Source organism: Papio anubis, chromosome 1 (genome assembly GCF_008728515.1).
Source record: "Papio anubis isolate 15944 chromosome 1, Panubis1.0, whole genome shotgun sequence".
Lineage (NCBI taxonomy): Eukaryota > Metazoa > Chordata > Mammalia > Primates > Cercopithecidae > Papio > Papio anubis.
In genome coordinates this window covers 165,496,762-165,520,034 of record NC_044976.1, presented here as the reverse complement: position 1 = coordinate 165,520,034, position 23,273 = coordinate 165,496,762, and the positions used below count along the sequence as shown (strand labels likewise).

Genomic DNA, 23,273 nt, shown 5'->3' with positions numbered 1-23,273 from the left:
TACATCCAGAATTTTCTCCTTCTTACTACTTCCACTTGAAAATAGTCTGATCCTTGCTCCAAACCATTTATTTTCAACAGCAGCCTGAGTTGAGTACGAAAACAAGTCAGCATAGGTGAGATCAGGTCAATGGCTCTGCATAAAACCTCGCAATAATTCCCACTTCACTGAGGGTAGAAGCTGCAATCCTCATATGGACTTAAATAATCCTTACAGGATCTGGCCTCTTTCTACTTGTTCCTCCTCATCTCCTACTACTCTTCCAGCATTTACTGTGCTTGAGGCACAAGGGCCCTTTTTCTGTTCCTGGGGCACCCCAGCCAGGCTCCCACTTTAGGGCCTTTGTGCCAGCTGTTATCTCTGCCAGGAATGCTCTTTCTCCAGACCTCCTCAGAACTAATTCCTCATTTCCTTCGGGTATCTGCTCAAACATCACCTTCTGGCCTACTAGCCACTTCATTTAAAACTCTGCTTCTCCCAAAATTAATTATCTCCTATACTAGCTCTGTTTTCTTCTTTTAGTTTTTCCTTTATAACTTATAACCCACTAACATATTAAGTAACATATTTATTTTTTATATATACTTTGCTTATTTCCTGTCTTCTCCATAATAGAATGTAAGCTCTATGAATGAAGGATCTTTGTTTCTTCACTAAGGTTTTATCACAAATACTTACGAGAGTTCTTGGTACATGTTAGGTACTCAATAAATACCTTTTTGGGTACATATTAGGCACACAATAAGTACTTTTTGAATACATTAAAAAATGAATATTGTTACTGTAGAATAAACATATGTAAATGACAAATAGAATTACCTAAGAAAGTCTAGGTAGAACCATTGTGTTTGGAGGGAGTGATATTTACTTAGGCAATGTTGGGGTGTGAGGAATAGCTCCTGCCAGAGGAAACTTAATGTTTTAAGGCCCATTGGTGAAAAAAAAATTAGTGAAGACTGAAAGAAAGTGAGCATGTTTGGAGCTTAGGAGAGCAGCAAAGGTGTGGTAAAATGTGGGGCTAGAAAAGTCAGAAAATATCATTAATAAAAAGCCTATAAAGAAAATGACTAAGTAATTTATTTTCTAAACTAGGATACTGCAGAGTAAAAGGGGGTTCTTTTAATAATTACATCAGGACAATTATATACACTGGAACAATCCTAAGAAACTGGAACATTCTTAAGAAAACTAGATTTGCATAATGCAAACAAGAACTTAAGAAAACTAGGATTGCATAATGCAAACAAGAACTTATAAACCTACTGATAAGTCACACTATAGAATTTAGACTTTTTTTCCAATGGGTAGTATAAAGCAGGTGATTTATTCAGGAAAATATTATCAAAATTGTATTTAAATTTTTATACTCTGGTGGCAGGGTGGAGAATTGAGTGTAGGGTGGCAAGGCTGGAGACATGGAAAGAAGACAAGGTTGTTGATCCTGCAGTTCAGGGAGAGGAGGATGGAGGCACAGACCACGATGATGTTGGTGGTGGACATGGAAAAAAAACCTGAATGATTCTAGGGGCTATCTACTGGTCAGATTTCATAGAATTTGGTTAACTATGAGGTATGAAAAGTCAAAATTGTGACTTTATAAATCAAAGGATAATGTTGTCATCTGTTTTTTAGAAGAAAAAAAGGAGAAGGAGAAGGAGAAAATGGTGTTGAATGAGAGTGTAGAGATCAGTTTAATTTGAATATGCTGTGCTAGTTTTTCCCGCAATACTCAAATAGAAATAACCAGTAGACAGTTCCTGTTGCTGTAAATAGATGTTGAGTTAATGCTTTAGGTAAAGGAATAATCAGTTTTTGGACAACTGAATCCATGAGAACAGACGTGACCACACAAGGAAAATGAATGTGCACAATGCAGAAAACAAGTCATTAGAGTGTTTCAGGAAGAACATGGTCAATATTCTTGTCATATACTGTGAAGACAATCATTAGATGTAGTGACAAAGAGGAGAGTGGTGATCTTGCCTGAATAGTTTCAGTGATATGACTGCAGGTGTCAGATTGAACTGGATAGAATCATGGATATAGGACAACAATAAAATCTAAAGTCTGCCACTAAACACAACACTTTGGAGAAATTTGTCTCTGAAGTTGTTATCACAGAAGGTTCAAAATTACATGTGTAGGTGCACACAGAGATATGAAGACACACACACACACACAGAGAAAGAGAGAGAGAGAGAAAGGGAGAGAGAGAGACAGAGAGAGAGAGACCAGCCAGTGATTCTGAATAGAAAATGAAGTTAGGTAATGAGGATAGATTACAGAGTAAAGTCTCTGAGGAGGAACAAGAGCATGGTTCATGGAATAAATGAATGTATCAGTATGTTAAAAAGGGCACATTTTCCTTGTGACAGATACTAAACGTTCGTAGGTTTGTAGATGGTTTGGTAGCCAAACCGTAAGGAAATTCTTATTTGCATGAAGATATTTTTTTATTTTATCTTTTTTCTTCTGTGTCATAGAAGCCGAGTTCAATGGTGAGAATGAGGTGGAGATGGAAAGAGAATTTTGAGAAAATGAAGCATATTTGAAATAACCTTTGCTGATGATAATTACAAAGAGAATTTAAAAAAGAAATATAAAAGTGTATGGAGCTGGCCGGGCGCGGTGGCTCATGCCTGTAATTTCAGCACTTTGGGAGGCCCAGGCGGGTGGATCACGAGCTCAGGAGATCGACACCATCCTGACTAACACAGTGAAACCCCATCTCTATAAAAAAAAAAAATACGAAAACAGCTGGGTGTGGTGGCAGGCGCCTGTAGTCTCAGCTACTGGGGAGGCTGAGGCAGGAGAATGGCGTGAACCCGGGAGGCGGAGCTTGAGGTGAGCCGAGATTGTGCCACTGCACTTCAGCCTGGGCTACAGAGTGAGACTCTGTCTCAAAAAAAAAAAAAAAAAAAAAAGTGTATGGAGCTTATGGGAAATATAAAATGATTGTTGGTTGTGTTTGTGTAATATCTTAAATTTTTTTTTTTTTTTGGACACAGGGTCTTTCTATGTTGTCTAGGCTGTTCTCAAACTCCTGCCTCAAAAATTCTTCCATCTCAGCCTCTGCAATAGATGGTATTATAGGCCCATGCCACCACAGTAGGCTAATATCTTATTGTTTAAAAAATTCACAACTTAGAAATGTTCTGTATACCTAATCATACCTAGTTTGCAAAATGCAGCATGCTTGAAATTTGCTTTAAACTTCTAACAAAAATCGAAACACATTTGTATCTATCATTATTTTTTATTTTTGGAATAAATTAATGATATTTTCAAATTCATTTATACTTACCCATGCTGGCAATTATGCTATGTACAGGTAATCTGGAAGGTCCATGATAAAATGACCTGGACACATTGCTTTTTCTTTGCTGGTCTTGGTTTTTAAATGCTGAATTCTCTTCTTTGGTAATATTAATATAAAAACATATGTCTGTAGAATTCATAATATATCGAGGACCTGGATTCAGCAAAATGTTTTTATTATCCTCCCTCCTAACACCAATCAAGCAGACGCCAAACCTTAATTAAAAAAAAAAAAAAAGAGTTTGTAAGAAAATTAGTAAATGATTATTAAGACTGAGGAAAATAAAAGTTTTAAATCATAGCATTTTGAAGTTTGAAATGATCCTAGAAGTTCAAGATCCTCATTTTTACAGAAAAATAAACTATGTGCTTAGTGTGTTGTAAAACTAATTTAGCTGATTATGACCACTATAAATTTACATTTTAATGAAAATGAATGGAAGAACATAAGCAACATGAGTGCATGTATACACTAAGGGCAATATTATTCTGCAAATTTTTACAACAATTTTACTTTGGTCAAAAAACATAAACAGCATTTCTTACTTTGGTAAAAAAATAAAATAAAAAGCTTAAAACTGTTGGCCAAAGGAAAGAAACTTACCCGTGATCACCTAAAAGAGAACCAGGGTCCCTGAATTTATCATAGTTGGTTTACTTTAAATTTTAGGAAAAAATTTATATATTTTTAAACAGTCTAAAATAGGTATGCACTTAGTCAGAAAAAAATAGCAATCTTTAAATGTAACAGGATCCTCAAAAAATGTCTTATGTATTTTTGGGGGCTTCCTGAAAGCACAAATTATCCTGAATCTTTTTATTTCAACATGCCTTAAAGTGTTACAAATTAAATCAAGTTTAAAGATATTTTTAAGCAATAAAAGTATATGTATCAATAGAATTACATTGAGAAGTAAAGTAGAATACAGAAGCTCCTTGATTTATGATAAAGTTATACCTTGATAAACCCAGCATAAGTTGAAAATATTATTAAATAAAAAATGCTTTTTATACAGTTAGCCTAACAAATATCATAGTTTTAACCTAGCCAACCTTAAAGATACTCGTAACACTTAATGTTGCCTACAGTTGGGCAAAATTATCTAATACCAAGCCTGTTTTATGATAAAGTGTTAAATATCTTATGTAATTTATTGAATATTCTATTGAAAGTGAAAAATAGAATGATTGTATGGATACAGGAAGTATGGTTTCTTCCAAATGGCTATTGTTTTGTACCATCATGGTCAAAAAATCGTAAGTCAAAGCATCATAAGTTGGGGGTTCCTGTATATTACAAAATAGATTAGTAGACTATATAGGTATATTGTAAATCCTCCAAAATGTGTTACATTAAAACATTTAATACAGATAATATGTTATTTTCATTATATACATACATTTTTATTTCTTAAGTAAATCCTTTTTTTTTTTTTTCCAAAAAGGAAAAGCAAAAAAAGTTCTACGTTTAAATTGGAAGGTAGTTTTATTTATTTTTTAACTTATTTCTCAGGTCAAAACAAGGGCCACCATCAGAGATTTTTTTTTTTTTTTAATGTATAGTTTTTAGAAATATTAGTGTTATTTTGTTTTGGTTCCTAATCAACATCTTAAAATTCAGGTCTGTGAAGAAGATTTTCATGTGTTTGTAAATTCTTAATGGATTAAAATATTTTAGCTGGGCGCGGTGGCTCACGCCTGTAATCCCAGCACTTTGGGAGGCCGAGGCGGGCGGATCACAAGGTCAGGAGATCGAGACCATGGTGAAACCCCGTCTCTACTAAAAATAGAAAAAATTAGCCGGGCGCAGTGGCCGGCGCCTGTAGTCCCGGCTACTCGGGAGGCTGAGGCAGGAGAATGGCGTGAACCCGGGAGTCGGAGCTCGCAGTGAGCCGAGATTGCGCCACTGCACTCCAGCCTGGGCGACAGAGCGAGACTCCGTCTCAAAAAAAAAAAAAAAAAAAAAAAAATATATATATATATATATATATTTTAAAAAGACTTTAAAAGTTGCTAAATGAAATATTCCTAATAAATTATAATTTACTCCTGACAGTCTTATAGAGACCATACAGCCACCAGGGTTCAAATGTTTCAACATTGGGTAATATTGTGACAAAAATTTCGGAATGCCTAAACACATGAGCACAATATGCATTCTATTTTTGAAAACAGTTTCCACATGGTATGCTTGACTGATTGATATTTTAATTTTTCTCTGAGGCAGAGACATACTTTTTGTGTGCATGGAAAGAGGCATATGTAAAACTCTTTCCTTCATATTCAGCAAAAAATGTACTTTCTTCCAAAACAATGTGGTAGACTTCATTCCCAGAGCATCTACCGTACATCTTCTGCCATTGTTCTGGCGATTGCTGGCCTTCTCTGCAACACAAGCACACACACATACACACACACAAAAAGAAAACACAGTGAATGTGGTTAAAAAACAGTTGTCATAGAGCTGTTTCTCAACTGTATAAGAACTGGCAAGCACAATCCAAAGAAGCAGCTGAGTAATGCTTTGAACTCTGAAGATGACATTATATGCAAGAGTTTCTACAAAAAATTTGAAATTAATAGTGTGTATATATATATATATGATTGAGAAATGGTAGTTTTCTAGAAAGTGGGAGCTTTTCAAGATCCAGCTAATGAAGAGCTTTACTCTCATAATGAATCATTGAGATACAGGACTTAACTTTCAGTCTCTCTTTATACATATCCTATCATGCATATATTCTAAAATTTATTGTACAGTCTCCATAATATGGCCAAGGTTATCTTACCTATGATACCTGCGTGGCTGCTGTAGGTATTTTATTTTGCTTTATACCTAAAATTACAAATGTATCTCAATTTATCAATTTGATTTTATAGAATATCTACCTTTATTTTTTGTTCATATCATAGCAATAACTTTCTTCCAATTCTATAGCAGTCAAGAAAAGACAGTTTTCTGTGATAAATGTAAGGGTCTCTCCCACTAACTGAATATTTTTGTAACCACCAAATTCATGTTGGAATCCTAATCCCATTATTAACGTATTTGGGGGTGGGGCCTTTGAGAGGCAATTAGGTCATGAGGGTAGAGCCCTCAGGAATGGAATTAGTGCATTTTAAAAAGATGCTAAAGAGCTATCTTCCTTCCATGTGAGAATACAAGTCAGCTGTTTAAAACTCAGAAGGCGGCCCTCACCAGCACTGAATCATGTTGGCACCTAGATCTTGGATTTCCAGCCTTCAGAACTGTAAGAAATGAATTTCTGTTGTTTATAAAATGCCCAAGCTGTGGTAATTTGTAATAACAGCCTGAACTGACTAAATCTCCAAAAGACATCCCACAAAAGTATTTTTACAAAAAAGATAAGTTTACCACAAAAAGTGCACTGTCTTTTGTTCTGGAACATTCTGCACTGCCCGCCTAACTCAGTGGCTTTAGAAATATATTAAAAATTCAATGTATGAGAAATTTATAATGGATATATAAGTAGCTTATTTCTCATTTTATATAATAAATTAATTTACCTTTGCTGAATGAAGCTTATGAACTCTACAAAAAAGCACAGTTTAGAAGCAATATGATACATATATAAAAATCAAAATAATTTATCATAATCTCTAATAGATTCTTAATGGATCAAAAACAGATCACAAGGCATTACAGCCATGTTTAGGACTTTAAAAGCCATTTTGAACTGAGTATTTTCTAAAGTGTTTATTAGGAAGGTAACATTTATCAATATTTTCAAATTGTCAATAAGCTTTAAAAAATATCTGTATTTTCTAAGTATGCCTCATTTCTGCCTCATTCCTTCTTAAGTATGCTTAAAGAGTTAAGAGCCCGGTCCCTGGAGTTTGATTGTCTAATCAGAGTCCCAACTCTATAAACTCTATAATCTTATTTGTTTGTTTGTTTGTTTTTTGAGATGGAGTCTTGCTTTGTCATCAGGCTGGAGAACAATGGCACGATCTCAGCTCACTGCAACCTCTCCCTCCTGGGTTCAAGCGATTCTCCTGCCTCAGCTTCCCGAGTAGCTGGGATTACAGGCACCTGCCACCATGCCCGGCTAATTTTTATATTTTTTAGTAGAGATGGGATTTCACCATGCTGGCCAGGCTGGTCTTGACCTCCCGACCTCAGGCAATCCACCCGCGTGGGCCTCCCAAAGTGCTAGGATTACAGGCTTGAGCCATTGGCCCTGGCCAAACTCTACAATCTTTTGTGAGTTATTTAACTTTTCAGTGATTATCTTTTCAGTGAAAAACAGTATCAGCTTCATTGGGTTAGATAAAATGAGGTAATACAAAGAACTCATTTGGGAGATGTTGGGATCAGAGAAAACATTTAGTAAATGTAAGCTGCCAATATTACTCTGATGTTACATCTTCCTTATTGCTAAATTCCAGAGCCATTTTAAATAAACCTAGTCGACTTACTAAACAATAATGCTTTTAAAACCTGTACCCATTCTTCCATAACGTTAATGTATTTTTGAAAATAGGAAAACAATATAAAACAGTTTTGATTTTTGATTGCATATGACTACATCTAGCTACTACTTCCTAAGAATGATTGTCCCTGGTGGAAAAAAATGTTCCCTTTGGCAAACAAAAATAAAGTTATTTTTGTTATGTACCACATTACTATTTGGCAAGATGATACTTGGCAAGAACAGAATCTATCTGAAAGGCTGAAAATGTATGAGATGGTGCTGGTAATTCATCAGTATTTGTTTGAGATTCAAAAGCCAGCATGAGGTCAACTAATTGTCATGCAAGGGTACTAAAAGCTATTCAAGAGAATTAGAACTCTAATTCCAGAAGCTGACAGGGGAACACAATGTGGTAACTTGGAAGGGAACAGAAAGGGATGGAATCGGACAAAGACAGTTCAGATAAATTTTCTTAAATAATTTGCTTATTGCCTTGCTATTTTATACTGGCACATTGCCCCTCAGGCAGCATCATTTTTTAGGATGTCATTTTGTTGGAACTTTTTTTCTTTATGATTTCTTCAAAACCTCTGATAGTTAACCTTGAATCTCTAAATTCATCTAATTTTCAATATACACGTTTTGTTATTTTCAGCTCATGTTATTTGCTTGAGAAATGCTAGACATCAATATAACATGTAATGCTGGTGTGTATATCCAGTCTCCACTCATTAACTAATACACAAAATATTTATTGAGCACCTGTGAAATGTCAGGAAAGGCTTTAGATTCAAAGGTTAGAGCAGTTAACAAAAAAGGTAAAAATGTCTTGTCTCATAGAATCACTAGTAAGAGAAGGCCAACAATAAACAAGAAAAAGCAAATTGTGTTGTGTTTAGAGATGATAATGGTGGGGAGAAAAATAAAGCAGGAAGGGAGCTAACATTTTAGCAGGTAGAATAAAATGTAAATAGTGTGACTGGGGAAAATATGATATTTGAGTAACAATCTTGAAGAAGGCAAGAGAGGTCTTGGAGAACACCATTACAGCCAGAAGGAGCTACAAGCACTTCCCTGAGACAGAGTTAATGCTTGATGTGGCTAAGGAAGAGCAGGGAAGCGAGTTTAGCTGGAATTCAGGGAGGGGGAGAAAATGGGTCCACAAGTAAGTAAATGGGAGGAGGGATCATGTAGGACTTTATAAATAGTTGTGCTATGGCTTTGACCTTTCATTGGGATGACTTGGCAATCATCGGAGATTTTTTAAGACTAGTACAAAAGGTCCGATTCATATTTTATAAAATCCCTTTGGTCATTGTGTTGAAAACAGACTGAAGAAGGGACAATGATCCCTTCTTCTTGCAATGATCCACCTAGATGATAATGGTTTGGATTATGTTAGATTCTGGGTATGTTCTGAAGGTAGACTTGAAAAATTTGCTAATGGAAGAGAAAAATATATAACAATCTTAAATTTTCTTAGCCACAAGAAATACAGATAAACAAACAAATATCCATATAGATAACAGTGAAAAGAAATATGGATAGATAAACAAACAAATAAATATCCATATAGATAAGAGTGAAAATGCAAGTCCCAGTGCTTACAAAACATCATGGGGAAATCTTAAATACAAAATGTTAGATAAAAGAATAGTCTGTAGATTCAGCTTTACAGCAAACTAAGTCTTACAAAAAGAGAGAAGATGTCAAACAGACATGGTGTATGTGAGGTTTCACAAACATTTGGAATGTTTATTTTTTTTTAAATCTGGAATGCTAGGTACATTGGTGTCCATGATAATATTCTTAGGCCTTTTGAGTGCCTGAAATATTTTCTAATAAATAAAAAATAAAATGCATCACAAAAAGGCAAAAAAAAAAAAAAAAAAAACCACCATGATTGGTACTAATAATTTTAGCTTTTTGTTTGTATATTTTTCACTGCTTCCTTGCAGTGTTTCAGGGTAGCATTTGGTCTACATGATATGAGCTTCCCCTAGCCCCCACTTATTAATATTTTAGGACTAATATTTTACCTAGGCACAAAGTAATCATTTTTCCATTTCTATGACTCAATGTATTGAATAATCTATCTTTTTACTCACTAATTTAAAATAACTCCTTTATCAAATACCAAATTCCTAATTATCTGTGCCTGTATTAGAAGTACATATAATTTGTAGCCTGTTAATTGATTCTTCTCTATGCATTCACTAATAGCACACTATTTCAATTATTGTAACTGTGCATTATTTTTAGGTATATAAGGTAATCCTCTCTCATTATTATTGTCCTTCAAAATTTTCCTCGCTTCTCTGATTGCTTCATTTTGTCATGTAAACTTAGAATCAGCTTATCTGTTTTAAAAAAGAATGTTGTGTTGGTATGATTGTTGGGATGGAATTCAAATAATAAATTTGGATGAAATTGACATCTTTATGTTAGCGACATATTATATCTTCATTTGTATGCTAATTACCCTCTATTTCTGCCACAACATCTCACCCAACACTAATCTCAGCAGAACGTAGCAGTGGAATCACTGAGCCCTGGTGTTTACCCTGTTTTCTGGAGGATTTCTGGTGACTAGAACATTTTCTAAGACACAGTAGATGTTCAAAAATATTTACTTAATGAAAGAATTTTATTGTCCTGGTAATCTGTGAGATATATGCTATTATCCCCATTTCGCAGATAAAAAAACTGAGGTTCAATGGCTTTGATGATCTTGCCAGCATAGGTAGATCAAATAATAATTCAATTCAGACACTCCAGCTTAAAAGTCAGCACTTTGTTCAGGAACGTCAGTTCTGAGGAACTCCAATATTCAGTGTGAATGTTTCTGCTGTTTTGTTTCCATTCTTCAGGCTACTAGGATATTAAAAGCCAAGTTTTTGTACCTTTATTAGTAATGCAAGACATTTTACGTCCTGTAAGTCCAAAAATCATTCGTCTTCAGCTTACTGTACTATCCCAATTTTCTATTTTTCTTATTCTCTTACTTTTTGTATCTGGGTCGACTTAATTCAAAATTGATTTTGAATGAGGGGAAATAATTACATAAATAAATAGTGCCTTTCCAAACTTCTTATAGCAGCAAATCCTTTAATTCTATCACCCAGGTGTGACTTGTACTCACCTATTTGTTTATTCCTTTCTCCATCATCAATTCTTACACCTTTAAAACAGTCCTAACTCACTTCCTTGTTTCCAGTGAATGCTTTCACAAATCCTTTTATAGTAAGGTAATAAGAGTAAATTTCAAAATCTCAAATTATTTCATGTCACTCTCCCATTGAAAATGCTAAAGGGCTTCCGTCTTCCATTTGATAAAGTTAAACTTTGAAAAATTGTCATTACAAAGCCCTGCTGACCTGTTCTATGACTCTTTCAGGTTTCATCTATTACTTCTGTCTGCTTTCTGTTGCGCACATCAGCCATTAGAAGTCTTTAATTCATCCTGAACAAGACACTCTCTCTTATGTCTAGGATTTTCCACAATACTTTTCTCTCTACCTCCTATGGCCTATCCATTCTTGACCCTCAGCTTAATCATTACTTCCTCAGTTTTGTTGTAGTGTACTTCTCCTTTCATAATACTGTAACATTAGATTGTGTTAATTAATTCTTCATATCTTGTTTCCCTGTGAAATAAGCTTTATGAGAAAAGGGAGCATGTATTGTTTACCACTATATACCCAAGATGCAACATCAGTTCTGACACAGAGGAAGAGCTTAATATATGTTTTGTTAAATGAACAAAGAATAATCTAACAATGCTCAATTACTAAATGTTCTGCTTTTCTAATTAAATAATTCCTTTTGCCTTCACTAGAATAATTTTTAGGTCTAACGAATTACTTTCTCTATAATAAATGTGTCATTAGAATTTAAAAAAAAACACGGAATTTCATAATCACTAATAGACATGAAGTGAATTTAATATTATATCAATTTAATGTTATAATTAGATTAAAATAGCAGCAGTAAAAACACAATAAATATTATGGACAAAAAGTATAGAATGGGAAGCTCACTGAAAATTATGAAAAACCATTTAATAAAGATTTGAGATGTGTTTACAGCAATTAAATGAACATTCAGGGGAAATAAGAGGCTTGTGTATTTACTAACTGTTAACCTTGAGGTACACTCCAACCTCTAAAATAGTATAATCTGTTATCTATTTCATACTGTTGTGAGGCTGTTCTACTATATTGACTGATAATTGAATAGTAAAGAATCCTTCCTAGTAAACTTTATGTCCACATTTGTTTTCAAAATCATTGCTAGCTACAGCTATTTTTAATGATCTTGGATTTTTAAAAAAAGGGAAAAAATAATAGAATATGGAGATGAAATATGATATTAAAAAAACAAATGGAGTACAGAAGAACAGTATACATTTAATATTTGAAAGAATCCTGGCCGGGTGCGGTGACTCACACCTGTAATCCCAACACTTTGGGAGGCCAAGGCAGGTGGATAATCTGAGGTCGGGGGTTTGAGACCAGTCTGACCAACATGAAGAAACCCTGTCTCTACGAAAAATACAAAAATAAAAAAAAATTAAATAAATAAAAAAATAACTAGGTGTGGTGGCGCATGCCTGTAATCCCAGCTACTCCAGCCTGAGCAACAAAGGAAAGAAAAGAAAGAAAGAATCCCTTAGGTCTCTAGTCCCTCTGAATAAAGGGGCATGCTGTAGAGTTCATGCACCTAATACCCAATACCAGTCATGAGAGCCTTAGAAAATTTTTGATGAGACATCTTGGAAAGAAAAGAAGCTTGTGTCTATTATTCTTTACATTTTTATACCCTAAACAAATGTCTTAATGGAAAAAAAAAATTAGAAGGAAAGGATATTGGAAGACAAGTTGATTGCTTGGGAAAAAGGAAAAAAGAAGTCTAGTGAAGTAAATAAATTACAAATTCCATGACTTTGTAACCTTCAGCCATGCAATTTCAGATCTCCCATTCCTATCATGTAATAATATTTTAGGCAGATCCCATTTCTTTAAAATCATGTTGGAACTCCATTTAAACCCAACCCAGGCCTATCAAATTTGAAGCTCCAATCTTACTAGCTCAGGTTTGTTCTCCCTGGGATGTCTCTGCTCTCTAGGCTAATTCTAACTGTCATCTTTGTTCTCTATGAAGATGGTAACCATGTGATGCCTATATTATAGAGACATGAAAATGTTTTTTGGGGAGTGAGAGTTGGGCCTCTGTATAACATCACTGGTAAGCAAGAAACTGCATTCCACTCTTTGTTATTTCCTAGCAGTACACCCTATAGACTCTAGCTTCTTGAGCTGCCTCACTTGGTGGAGTAGGCAGGGTACTAGAAAGATAGGTCAAACCTTTGTAAACTATCTGTTGTGCTTCAGGAAACTCATGCACAATAGTATGGGCTGCTCTACAGCAGTCTCTACTCCCTGACTTGTCATCTCCCTGACTTGCCATCTCCTTCTCTTTTTTCTCTCATGTTCAAATAATCTCAGGAAACTACATAAGCAGATGTCTAACTGGCAAATGAGATGTTAGCTCCTACTGCAGGCAGACATCCTATTTTCCATGAGTAATAAGTAATTTTTTTGGACCTCACCTCACTTGGCTGGAAGTGGATGCATAACCACTGTGCTCTTCTATCTGTCACCCTCTCCGATCATCTCTTTTTATAGAAGGGTAAGAAGATTAGCAAATAAAATACTTGACTCATTTTTTGTCCTCAATTTTGGGTTATAATCACCAAACCAGGGGCAACATGACAGTTCTCTCAGCATAGTAAGTATTGGTTAGAAAACACAAACCACAAAAAAGATATGTTTATTCCATTCTGTTTATTGTTTCCAAGGTAAAGATATTATTTGCTCCATTTACTTTTGGATTGTGTGTAAATCAATTTGGACAATTTTTTTTTTTAAATACAAGTTGCATATTTCTCGCTTACCCATGATTGCATCTTCAAGGCAAATGGTTATTTATTGGCAGAAAGTACTAACTCACATATTAGTCTCCTGCACTTCAACATAATCAACCAAGTGGAATAAGGGCTGTTAGCTAATAAGTAGTTGGATCTGCTCTTTGCAGAAATGTATTTCAACACAGACCTCTGAATGCAGTAAAAGAACCTTATATAGTTTTGTTTTTAAGAGTTTCCTCATATCAGTTTTTCCAAAGGGAGAAATACAGGATTTAATTGAAATTTCCTGTCCCAGATACAATATATTGAAGTCTTAATATGTTGCATACTCTTTTCTTTTTTTTTTTTTTTTTTTTTTTTGAGACGGAGTCTCGCTCTGTCGCCCAGGCTGGAGTGCAGTGGCCGGATCTCAGCTCACTGCAAGCTCCGCCTCCCGGGTTCACGCCATTCTCCTGCCTCAGCCTCCAGAGTAGCTGGGACTACAGGCGCCCGCCACCTCGCCCGGCTAGTTTTTTGTATTTTTTAGTAGAGACAGGGTTTCACCGGGTTAGCCAGGATGGTCTCGATCTCCTGACCTTGTGATCCGCCCGTCTCGGCCTCCCAAAGTGCAGGGATTACAGGCTTGAGCCACCGCGCCCGGCCTTACTCTTTTCTTATTTCAGGATATGCCATACTACCCTGCTCAGTAAAGTAGTCCCAATTTTAATAAAATAGCACAAAATCTTATTATACTGGTGACTTCGTATGTTTTTATGAAGCTGTATGTTTTTGTGAAATTCATATTAATAGATGTTACGAAGTAGAATTTATTTTTTAATTTTCATATTTTCTTTATGCATATAAGAATGCCACCACACTAGAGATAAACTAAAGAACAGCCTTGGTGTTATGAAGCACTGCCTTTAAAGTTGTAAAATGTAATCATCAGAGGGAGTGTACCTCTTTCACAGCATCATATGTGCTGTTTTAAGCGCCTCTATCTACATTGTAATCCTTGGATTTAGTTTGCTGGTACATTTTGTTCTCTTTGATCCTATATAATGTAGCTAAACAGATGATACATAATTTACTTCAGATTCACCAAAATTGACACAAATTGTCATACCAGTTACTTTTATATATTTATATTTATTATCAAACTAAGTTATCTTTGCATGAACTGTAATAAAGAGCACCTTGTCACAAGATAAGTTTGATATATAATTCATTCTTCACTATGTAGTAAAAGTGTTTACATATATATAACTACGGAAATTTTTGCATATATGTAACTATAGAAATATTTTGACATTTTTAGGAAAGAATTTCATTCAAGTTTGTACTTGAATAAGATTAACAAATGAGTTAAATATAAATTTCTTTATCGATACTCTATTTTGAAGAAGATAATATACTAACTCACTATATTGATTGCAAGGAGATTTTAAAGGTCTAAAATAAGTCACCAAAAGGTTTAAATATAATTAAAATTAATGTACTTCATTTAATTCCATAATCTATGGAAATAATGTCAGTTTGGTTGCAACCATTTTTTGTTTGTATACTTCCCAGGGTGCTTTTCTGCACTCATGAATTACATTATTTCACAATTATTGCAAACTTTATTTAAAAATTAAAATATTTAAATGGTATTATAATTGTGCTTTTACTAGCAATGTTAGGACTCTACAGTTTAGCCACTGTAGGTCAAATAAATAATTCTGACAAATCGTAGCCTGTGCCATTGGAAAGATAAATATAATTTACGGTACAGGGGTATGTGGGGTACACAGAAGCTTCCAAAATAGGTGAGTTTACAAAATAAACAGCTAACACATAACTTTATATTATATGAACATTTATTCTTGTCAGTCTGCAGATAGAACTGACTGTATAGATGCAGAATATTTAGAAAGAAAAGTACTTGAGAACTCCAGATAGAAGTAACAAAAAAAAAAAAAAAAAAATTAAGACACCTTAATCTACTAGGAAGATGCTTATGAATTCCAGTTCTTGAATAGTGGAGCTGCCCCAACATTGTAGGTCACCAAGCATCAAATTAGAAATCTGAGTTCTAAGATTAAAAGTTGCAGACACAATATAAAGCATGGTAATCAATTTTCTACCACCAGATGGAACCAGAAAGCTGTTTGCCATTTTCAGGATAAGAAAAATGGCCGTCAAAAGTGGAGAGAATAGGAAAATGCTAAATGGTTTTCAAGCATTATTGACACTGATCATAAACAATGAACACCATTTTGAAAGGCATCTACTTCAATGAGAAATAAAAAAGAGTGCAAAAGTTAGATTTAAAAGGTTGATTGTACATGAAATTAGCTTAAATTCACTGCCCTTAATGTTGGTTTCTCCTTCAATAACTCCAATGGGTTTTTTGAAGTGTTCATTTAATTCCCATTATCACCACACACAAAAAATATCCTAAAATTGCGTTAAGACTTTTCATCTACTCTTTAAACTGTCAGGTGAAAAAATAAATTCACTTGCAATACTGGAGTTGCATCCTCAGCTCTTTAATTCCATTATTAAATAAGTTATATCTCACTGATTTTAAACTGTTCTATTTCAGCATTAATAAAATTTTATGGCTACATTGTACTTTCCCCTGTCTCGCACAGATCACAGCCTGCTTGCTTAGTGAATACCATATGCTTTGCTTCTGTTCAAGTGCTTCAAGTCGTGCATTTGCTATATCTGTACCTTTACTTTAAAACATTGTAGTGAATTTTCTAGGAAAGATATATTCCATCAATATTAATACATAGACATATAGGAACTTAGGAAGCTCCTATTGCTGTTATTTACATTTTATCATTTGCACTTTTAAAAATAATTGTAACTAGGACACTTTTGCTGTCTCTCCATGTTGTCATTTGACTTCTTCTCGAGTAATTAATCTTACCATAACTAAAAAGAATCTTTATTAGCAAAATAAATCCATTAGGAGAAATTTGCAATACATTCCAAATACGTATAAAAGCAATGTTAAATTGTATCCTGCCCTGCACTTAGTCTGAGTAATCACCTGTTAATCAGACTACTGTCTGATTTGTGATCACAATGTATTCAAGTTTATATTCCCCAAAGTCCTAACATGGTACCTTACATAGTATGGATGCATATGATGATTATTTATAAAATGACTAAATAAATGACCAAACTATGATAATGTTTTAACTCTTAATTAAATGCTATTTTCTCATTCATAGCTTAAATTTTGACCAAAAAAAAAAAAAAAAAAATTAAAAACACATGCTTCCAAATCCTAAACTTACTTCAAAGAGTTTTAAGACATTTCTTAATAATATGTTACCACATTTAATACCCTATTATTGTAGGTACTACTTATTGACCTCCTCCTGTAAGATATAAGAGAAAATAGTGTTTTTCACAGTGAATTTCCCCAGAGTTGCTTATATAATCATATTGCTATTTTTCATTTCTATTTTCCAATGTTCTGACTCTAGTGTCTACAGAGCACATTTAGTAAAGTAAATACACGAATCAGGTCAGATACAGGACAATAAGTAGTGTTCAAACTTGTGGTGAATTTGTTGTTGGATGTCTATTGAACTGCAAATTCGAAGAAACAATTCAAAAAGAAAAAAAAGTGTTGACACCATGTTGGTGGCCAAATAAAACCTATCTACTGGTAGAATTTATTTCATATGCAATCTCTGATTTACTAGGTATTTTTTAACTTACCATACTTAAAATTCTGTTTCACTAACTATAGACAGAGTCTTGATTTTCTATTTCGGAACCTGGGGATGATATTAGCTACCCTCTTCGTTTCCATATCTTCTCCTCACTTTTATTTCAAGATGTCTTTGTTAAATCGTGAACACTGTTGAAGTTGTAAATATTTGTATTTTGTTTATTAGCTATAAGCCTATGACTTCAGATTTAAAGTAGAGAGCCTGTGAGCAGTGATTACATGATTATGTGGATTGCAATAGAGTTCACTGTAGAGTCAAATGGAGGGCTTCAATTATATGACCTTATCTGCAGTTCCCTGAGTCATCCAGAAAGAATGTTCAAATAATTTCCCTGACTGACTGACTACTTATTGCTCTGTATTATGGCGTGTTTTAATTTGCTTTACCGTAAACTCTTTATTTCTTGGAGTTTACGATTTTGTTTTCCAGCTGGGAGAATAAACAGATGCATTCCATTCTATATGTTGTTTTCAATTTATTCCAATCTCTTGTTGAGACTGAGGGCCTGATTTTTCTAATTTAGACCCCTTTTTAGTGGTAAATTTTAGGAATCATTGGTTCTAGCTGTGGTGCAGACATGTGGCCTGGGTTCCATCAAACAGATACCAATGTAGGTATTTGTTTTGGAATTGAGCTAAGAGAGGAAACAGGCAGGGTAGGAGGCATCCATTGTGTTGCAGTGAATGGCTAGTAGAGGTAGTATTGTTCTGGGGGCTTTTAGAGACCAAAGCTCCTTTATCTGGTTAGTTGCTTGGTGTGGTAGTGAGAATTGTTTACGCAAGTTTAACATAAAGAGTAACTTCCTTGCTTTCCCAATGACTCTGTGACTCTCCATATTCCTTTATATTTCTCTTTACACTTAAAACTAGGCTATGTGTAGTCTTGTCTAAAGTTTAAAAACTCTTATCAATACTATTTTTTTTTCCTCTTTGCTTTTCAGAAAATTTTCTTCATCATTAGTGTTTTATAATTTGGCAATGCTAAGAATCTAAGAGTGGTTTTTTTTTTTTTTCACTTATTATGACTCACACTCAATTTACAGCCTTGAGTCTCTCCTCTTCTCTTATAATTTCTAACTACCATTTTCTCTATCCTCTCTTGGTGGAACTGCTACCAAAGCAGATATCATATCTTCTGGATTGATCTCCTGTGCTTCTAGTCTTTTTGCTTATATATTCCAATTCTGCATTTTTATCTAAAATCCTCAATATTTCTGTGAGATTATCTTCCAAAACAAATTTTTCTTTTTAATTTCAGCAATCACTTTAATTTCAACGGGTCTTTCCTCTCCATTTCTGCACCACAACTGCTCTTCTGTTTGAATCTTCCTGGGAATAATAATCATCATTTTAAGTTCTTTTGGAGTTGCGTATTTATTTGTTATGGCCCTTTTATCCCCTTAATACTGAAGAGAAAATCGGCACCTCCAGAATCATAGTCAACAGAAATTTAAGTTAAGTATTTAAGCCTGTACAAAAACAAAACCTATAAGATTTTATTCCTTTGAACAATCATCACCACCCTTTATGATACTTCAATATAGTCTTCTAAATTATTATTTGTACTATTCTACTTTTCAAATACATCTTTGAATCTCTTATTAATGTACTTTTGTTTTCACTTAATGAAACTCTCCTTGTTTCCAAAATATATATTTGACTTTCCTTTTAAATATTATAGTCATTTTTTTTTTAAAACTCTATGTTTACTAAGAGTGTAAGTAACGCCCAACCTTCGCTATAGACCCCAGACAATTTCAGTACAAACAGAAGTAGTTGCCATCCTTTGGCTGGATATATTTCTCTCATCTCATCCTGCATGTTGATATTCAGCAAATAACAAGAGCCGTATTTCAAATTTCGAGTACAAGGCATACGGACATTAAATGGATTCCTTTATCTGTGAACATGATTTGTAAAATGGTAGGTTTTACCTTATAGTAAGCACGAAGAAATTAGACTACTCAGTCTGGAGCCTCTCAAATACCAGATTATAGAGAACTGGAACCCAGTTCCAAATTATCTGCTAAGGTGGACTTCATTTTCTTTAAATTATTCTAGGAAAAATTTTATTTTTCCTGATGGTAAATGTCTGGCTAGACTTAACTGCAGGGAAATAGTACTGTGATTCATGAAAGAGGTGTAAGTCCTCGTTCAATATACATAACTTGAATTAATATTTGCCCTCTTTTTCTAGGCACCTTGTACCCCAAAGCTTCACTGGGGACTGGCATTTTGTCTTACTATATCACCCTTTAAAGAAAGTCTGGGCTGCGATTTCCAACAGAAAATATTGCTTTGCTTACTTTCCATCTCCCAGAAATTCATTCAACTCTCACTCTTTCTACTTATTTTTCATTGATAAAAGATTACAATTTATTAAAAATTTCTTTTTCATTGTATCAATGGAGTCTCATGAGAGAGAGCAGATAAATGCATATGGTTCCTAAACTACTTGGAACCAGGGCATAGAACCAAAGAAAAAAAATGATCTCAATCCTTTAGTGCATCTTTCATTTCATTTATTTAACTAATATTTATTGAAGATTTATGTTGTGAAAAACATTATGGAAGGTTTAAAGATAAGCAAGATATGTTCTCCACATTGAACAAAATTACAACCTCATAAGTAAAGAAAAAAAGTGCGTGATACCTGCTCTGGCAGAATGTAGTAACATCTATGCAGGTTCATAGAAGGAAGAAATCACACTGAATTAGGGAGATTAAAAATATTCATGAAGAGATGGAATTTTTGATTTAGCAAAACCTTCTAGGAAGGCAGAGGAAATAGCATTAAAAAAAAGATGTAGAAGGCGGAAACCACAAAGTATATTTAGGATCATGTAATTTGGAGTACATGCTATATATAAGAGAATCACAAGAGATAAGGATACAAAAATAAATTAGTACTAGAGCATAGAGAGTCTTAAAGAAATAAAGCAGATATATTTAGATCTAATTGAATAATGAATGCTGAGCTATTAAACACTTTCCAAGCATGGGACTGCCAGACAAAGGTCGACATCCAGATTCCTCAAAATATGTAATAGAATACTTATTCCTGTTGACATTTTAATGAGTCTGCTTAAGAAAACATTTCTCAGTCAAATAGATTTTGGGATACATCTAATAAAATGCCTTTCTGTATAGATTTTCAATACACATTGCCTTATATTTTTAAAAAAGTAAGTTTAAGAACCCAATTTTCTATTATTTACTATTACCATTATTTTCCTTTCCTGTGATTACCTCCACTCAGATCTCCAGCCGTGTTGTAGGTTTTGTTGTTCTTGTTTGTTTGTTGCCATAGGACAAATGGAGAAAGGACAATTGGGGATTACGTATCATCTTACTTAGTTCCCATGATTAAAGAAGCAGGCTTCTGTGGAACTGGCAGAATTATTTGCATAGTGACAACAATAGCAGTTGGTAAATGTGTTTTATTAGAACCCATGGTGTCCCCACCTCCAGGGTGTTCTTCAGCCAAGCGTATCCCCCAACAATTCATATGTTGAAGCCCAATGCCCAGTATGTCAGAATATGACTGTATTTGGAATTGGGCCCTTTGAGAGGTGATTAAATTGAGACTGTTGATGTGGGCCCTATTACAATCTGACTGGTGTCCTCCTAAGAAGAGGAAATTTGGACACACGAAAGACATCAGGAATGTGGGCGCAACAGAGGAAACCCCATGTGAGGACACAGCGAAAATACAGCCATCTGCAAGCCAAGGAGAGAGGACTCGGGAGAAACCAAACATCGATCTAGGACTCCTAGCCTCCAGAACAGTGAAAAAATAAACTTCTATTGTTTAAGTCACCCAGTCTGTGGTAGTTTACTATGGCAGAACTAGCAAACTAATCCTATAGCCACGAAGATCCATGTAAGTTAGAGCAGAATAGTGCAAGGTGGGAGAGTTTTAGAAGAGCAAGTATTAACCATTATGTAGTATCCTGATGAAGTGAAATACATATCCTAGAGAGGAAAGAAAGGAAAGGATATGGGATGGAAATAAGAAAAAGGCCTTTCCACGTTTGGAAATCTACGCAGCAGAAAGTTTCACATTTTTTCCCAGGACATAGTTAGCTGAACAGCAGCCTATGAAGGGGATATGCAGGGGCATGAAGTAGGTTAAGAGAATTGGTTGAGTTTTCCAGATAAGAGTCACCACAAGCATCCCACCCCCCCACCACACACATACACACACACACACACACACACATACACACACACAGACACACACACCTAGAGGAAGATGAGAGTTTGCCATAGATAGAGGCTTTATATACATATCTTTCTCATACATCCATTGATGAGGTAATGGATATGCCCCAAAGGTTACCTGAGGAAGCCTAAGGAGACACCAGAATGATGCAACTAGACAACCAATCAGAGATGACTGAGAAGTAGTTGGATCCCAGGAGCCCATTCATAAAAAAGCTCTGTGAAGTAGTAAGTAGGGCAGATGTGTGTCCTCAAAACAAGAAGTAGGCATGAGACTTATGGCTCACCAGGAAGCTTGCCAGAAGATGACATTAGCTGCTGTCAGCAGCTAGATAATGAGTAGCTACACTGTCTACCTGAGAAGTTTATGAGACCAGAATGAGTCATGGATCCATTACACACCCATTGATAAAGGGCGTTTCCCTACCTTGTTGTAGTCCGAAAGTCACCAGGTAGCTGGTGGTGTGGGGTAGTAGGAGTGGGAAGGAGAAGTGGGGTTTGGAAAACAAGTCTGTTAATACCTTCAAATCTGACTGAAACCACTCAAAAACATACTTTAATCTGTTAATGAAAATAGAGGCTCAGTTTTAAGAAAGTTATATCAAATAAAGTTCAAGTTTTATATGCCAACTAATAATTAGCAAATTTATAGCAATCAAACACATTAAGACTTTAAACTGTGTGTGTGTGTGTGTGTGTGTGTGTGTGTGTTTCACTCTAAAAGGAAATCAAAATGCCTCTCATCCTCACTGGTACTTTATTCTTTCCCCTAAGGAGGAGGGTGACTGAACTAGATTTGCCAGGTTACAAAATATAGTTATATAGTTCTCTGTCACAGTTTTTGAGTGTGAAACTTCCAAGGGAACTAAAAATAGTTTATTTGAGCATGCTACCCCAATCTTTTTTTTTTTTTTTTTTTTTTTTCTTGCAGTCATTGTGGTAATTGTAATCCCTATTACTTTTAAGAAACTTTCTCCTCCTTTCACATGACAGCTGATTCGCTGGGGCCTCTGTGAGGAGCTCAGGATTCAAGGGAAACAAAGTCTTCCTATCTTCCTGTCTCTGCCTCCTTCCTTGCTTTCCTCCTGTCTTGTGGTCTTTCTCAGTCCTTCTTTTCTGGTGATGGTAAATGACAATGGATTTTTTATTTTCCCTTATCACAGTGTTTGGAGATTCTGGATGCCGGAGCATAACAGACAAGGAAGATCTCATGGCTAATTTTCATCCGAGTTCATTAGCCTAATGGTCAGAGAAACATTGAAGGCTTCTGTCTGGTGTAGTTCAGATGCTTAAGAGTTCTGCTTTGAATTGGGGTTCAAGGCAGTAAGACAGAACAAAGCATTGCTTTATTTGACATTTGTTGGCCTTTCTTTTCTTCCAAGTACATATTTTTGTAAAGGTTTTGAGGGGGAAAGTCCTCCAGTCAAAATACTATCTCCAAATATTTAAAACCCCTCAAGTTAAGCTGACTAAAGGTTTTAAAATAAATTTTTAATTCCTCAGTCTTTCTTTGTTAAAGACTTGAAATTTTAAAGAGATTCAGGCAGTTATTTTGCAAGATGTTCTCAATATGGATGTGTTTTGATGTTTTTACATGATTAGAAAATGTTGCCAGGAATACCAAAGTAACTTCTTAGTGCATCATAGGAAA

At 34.8% G+C, this 23,273-nt stretch overlaps 1 protein-coding gene across 5 annotated transcripts in view; it reads right to left on the bottom strand.

The window, feature by feature from the left end:
- KCNT2 (potassium sodium-activated channel subfamily T member 2) overlaps window positions 1–23,273 on the bottom strand; it is a 411,763-nt gene that overhangs the window by 137,253 nt on the left and 251,237 nt on the right. For all 5 annotated transcript variants that reach the window (XM_009191034.4, XM_009191039.4, XM_009191043.4 and 2 more), the window contains exons 15-16: window positions 5,554–5,703; window positions 3,305–3,534 (exon numbers count right to left, since the gene is read on the bottom strand). In XM_009191034.4, the coding sequence (XP_009189298.2) occupies window positions 3,305–3,534; window positions 5,554–5,703 (380 nt within the window). The remainder of the gene's footprint in view (window positions 1–3,304; window positions 3,535–5,553; window positions 5,704–23,273) is intronic.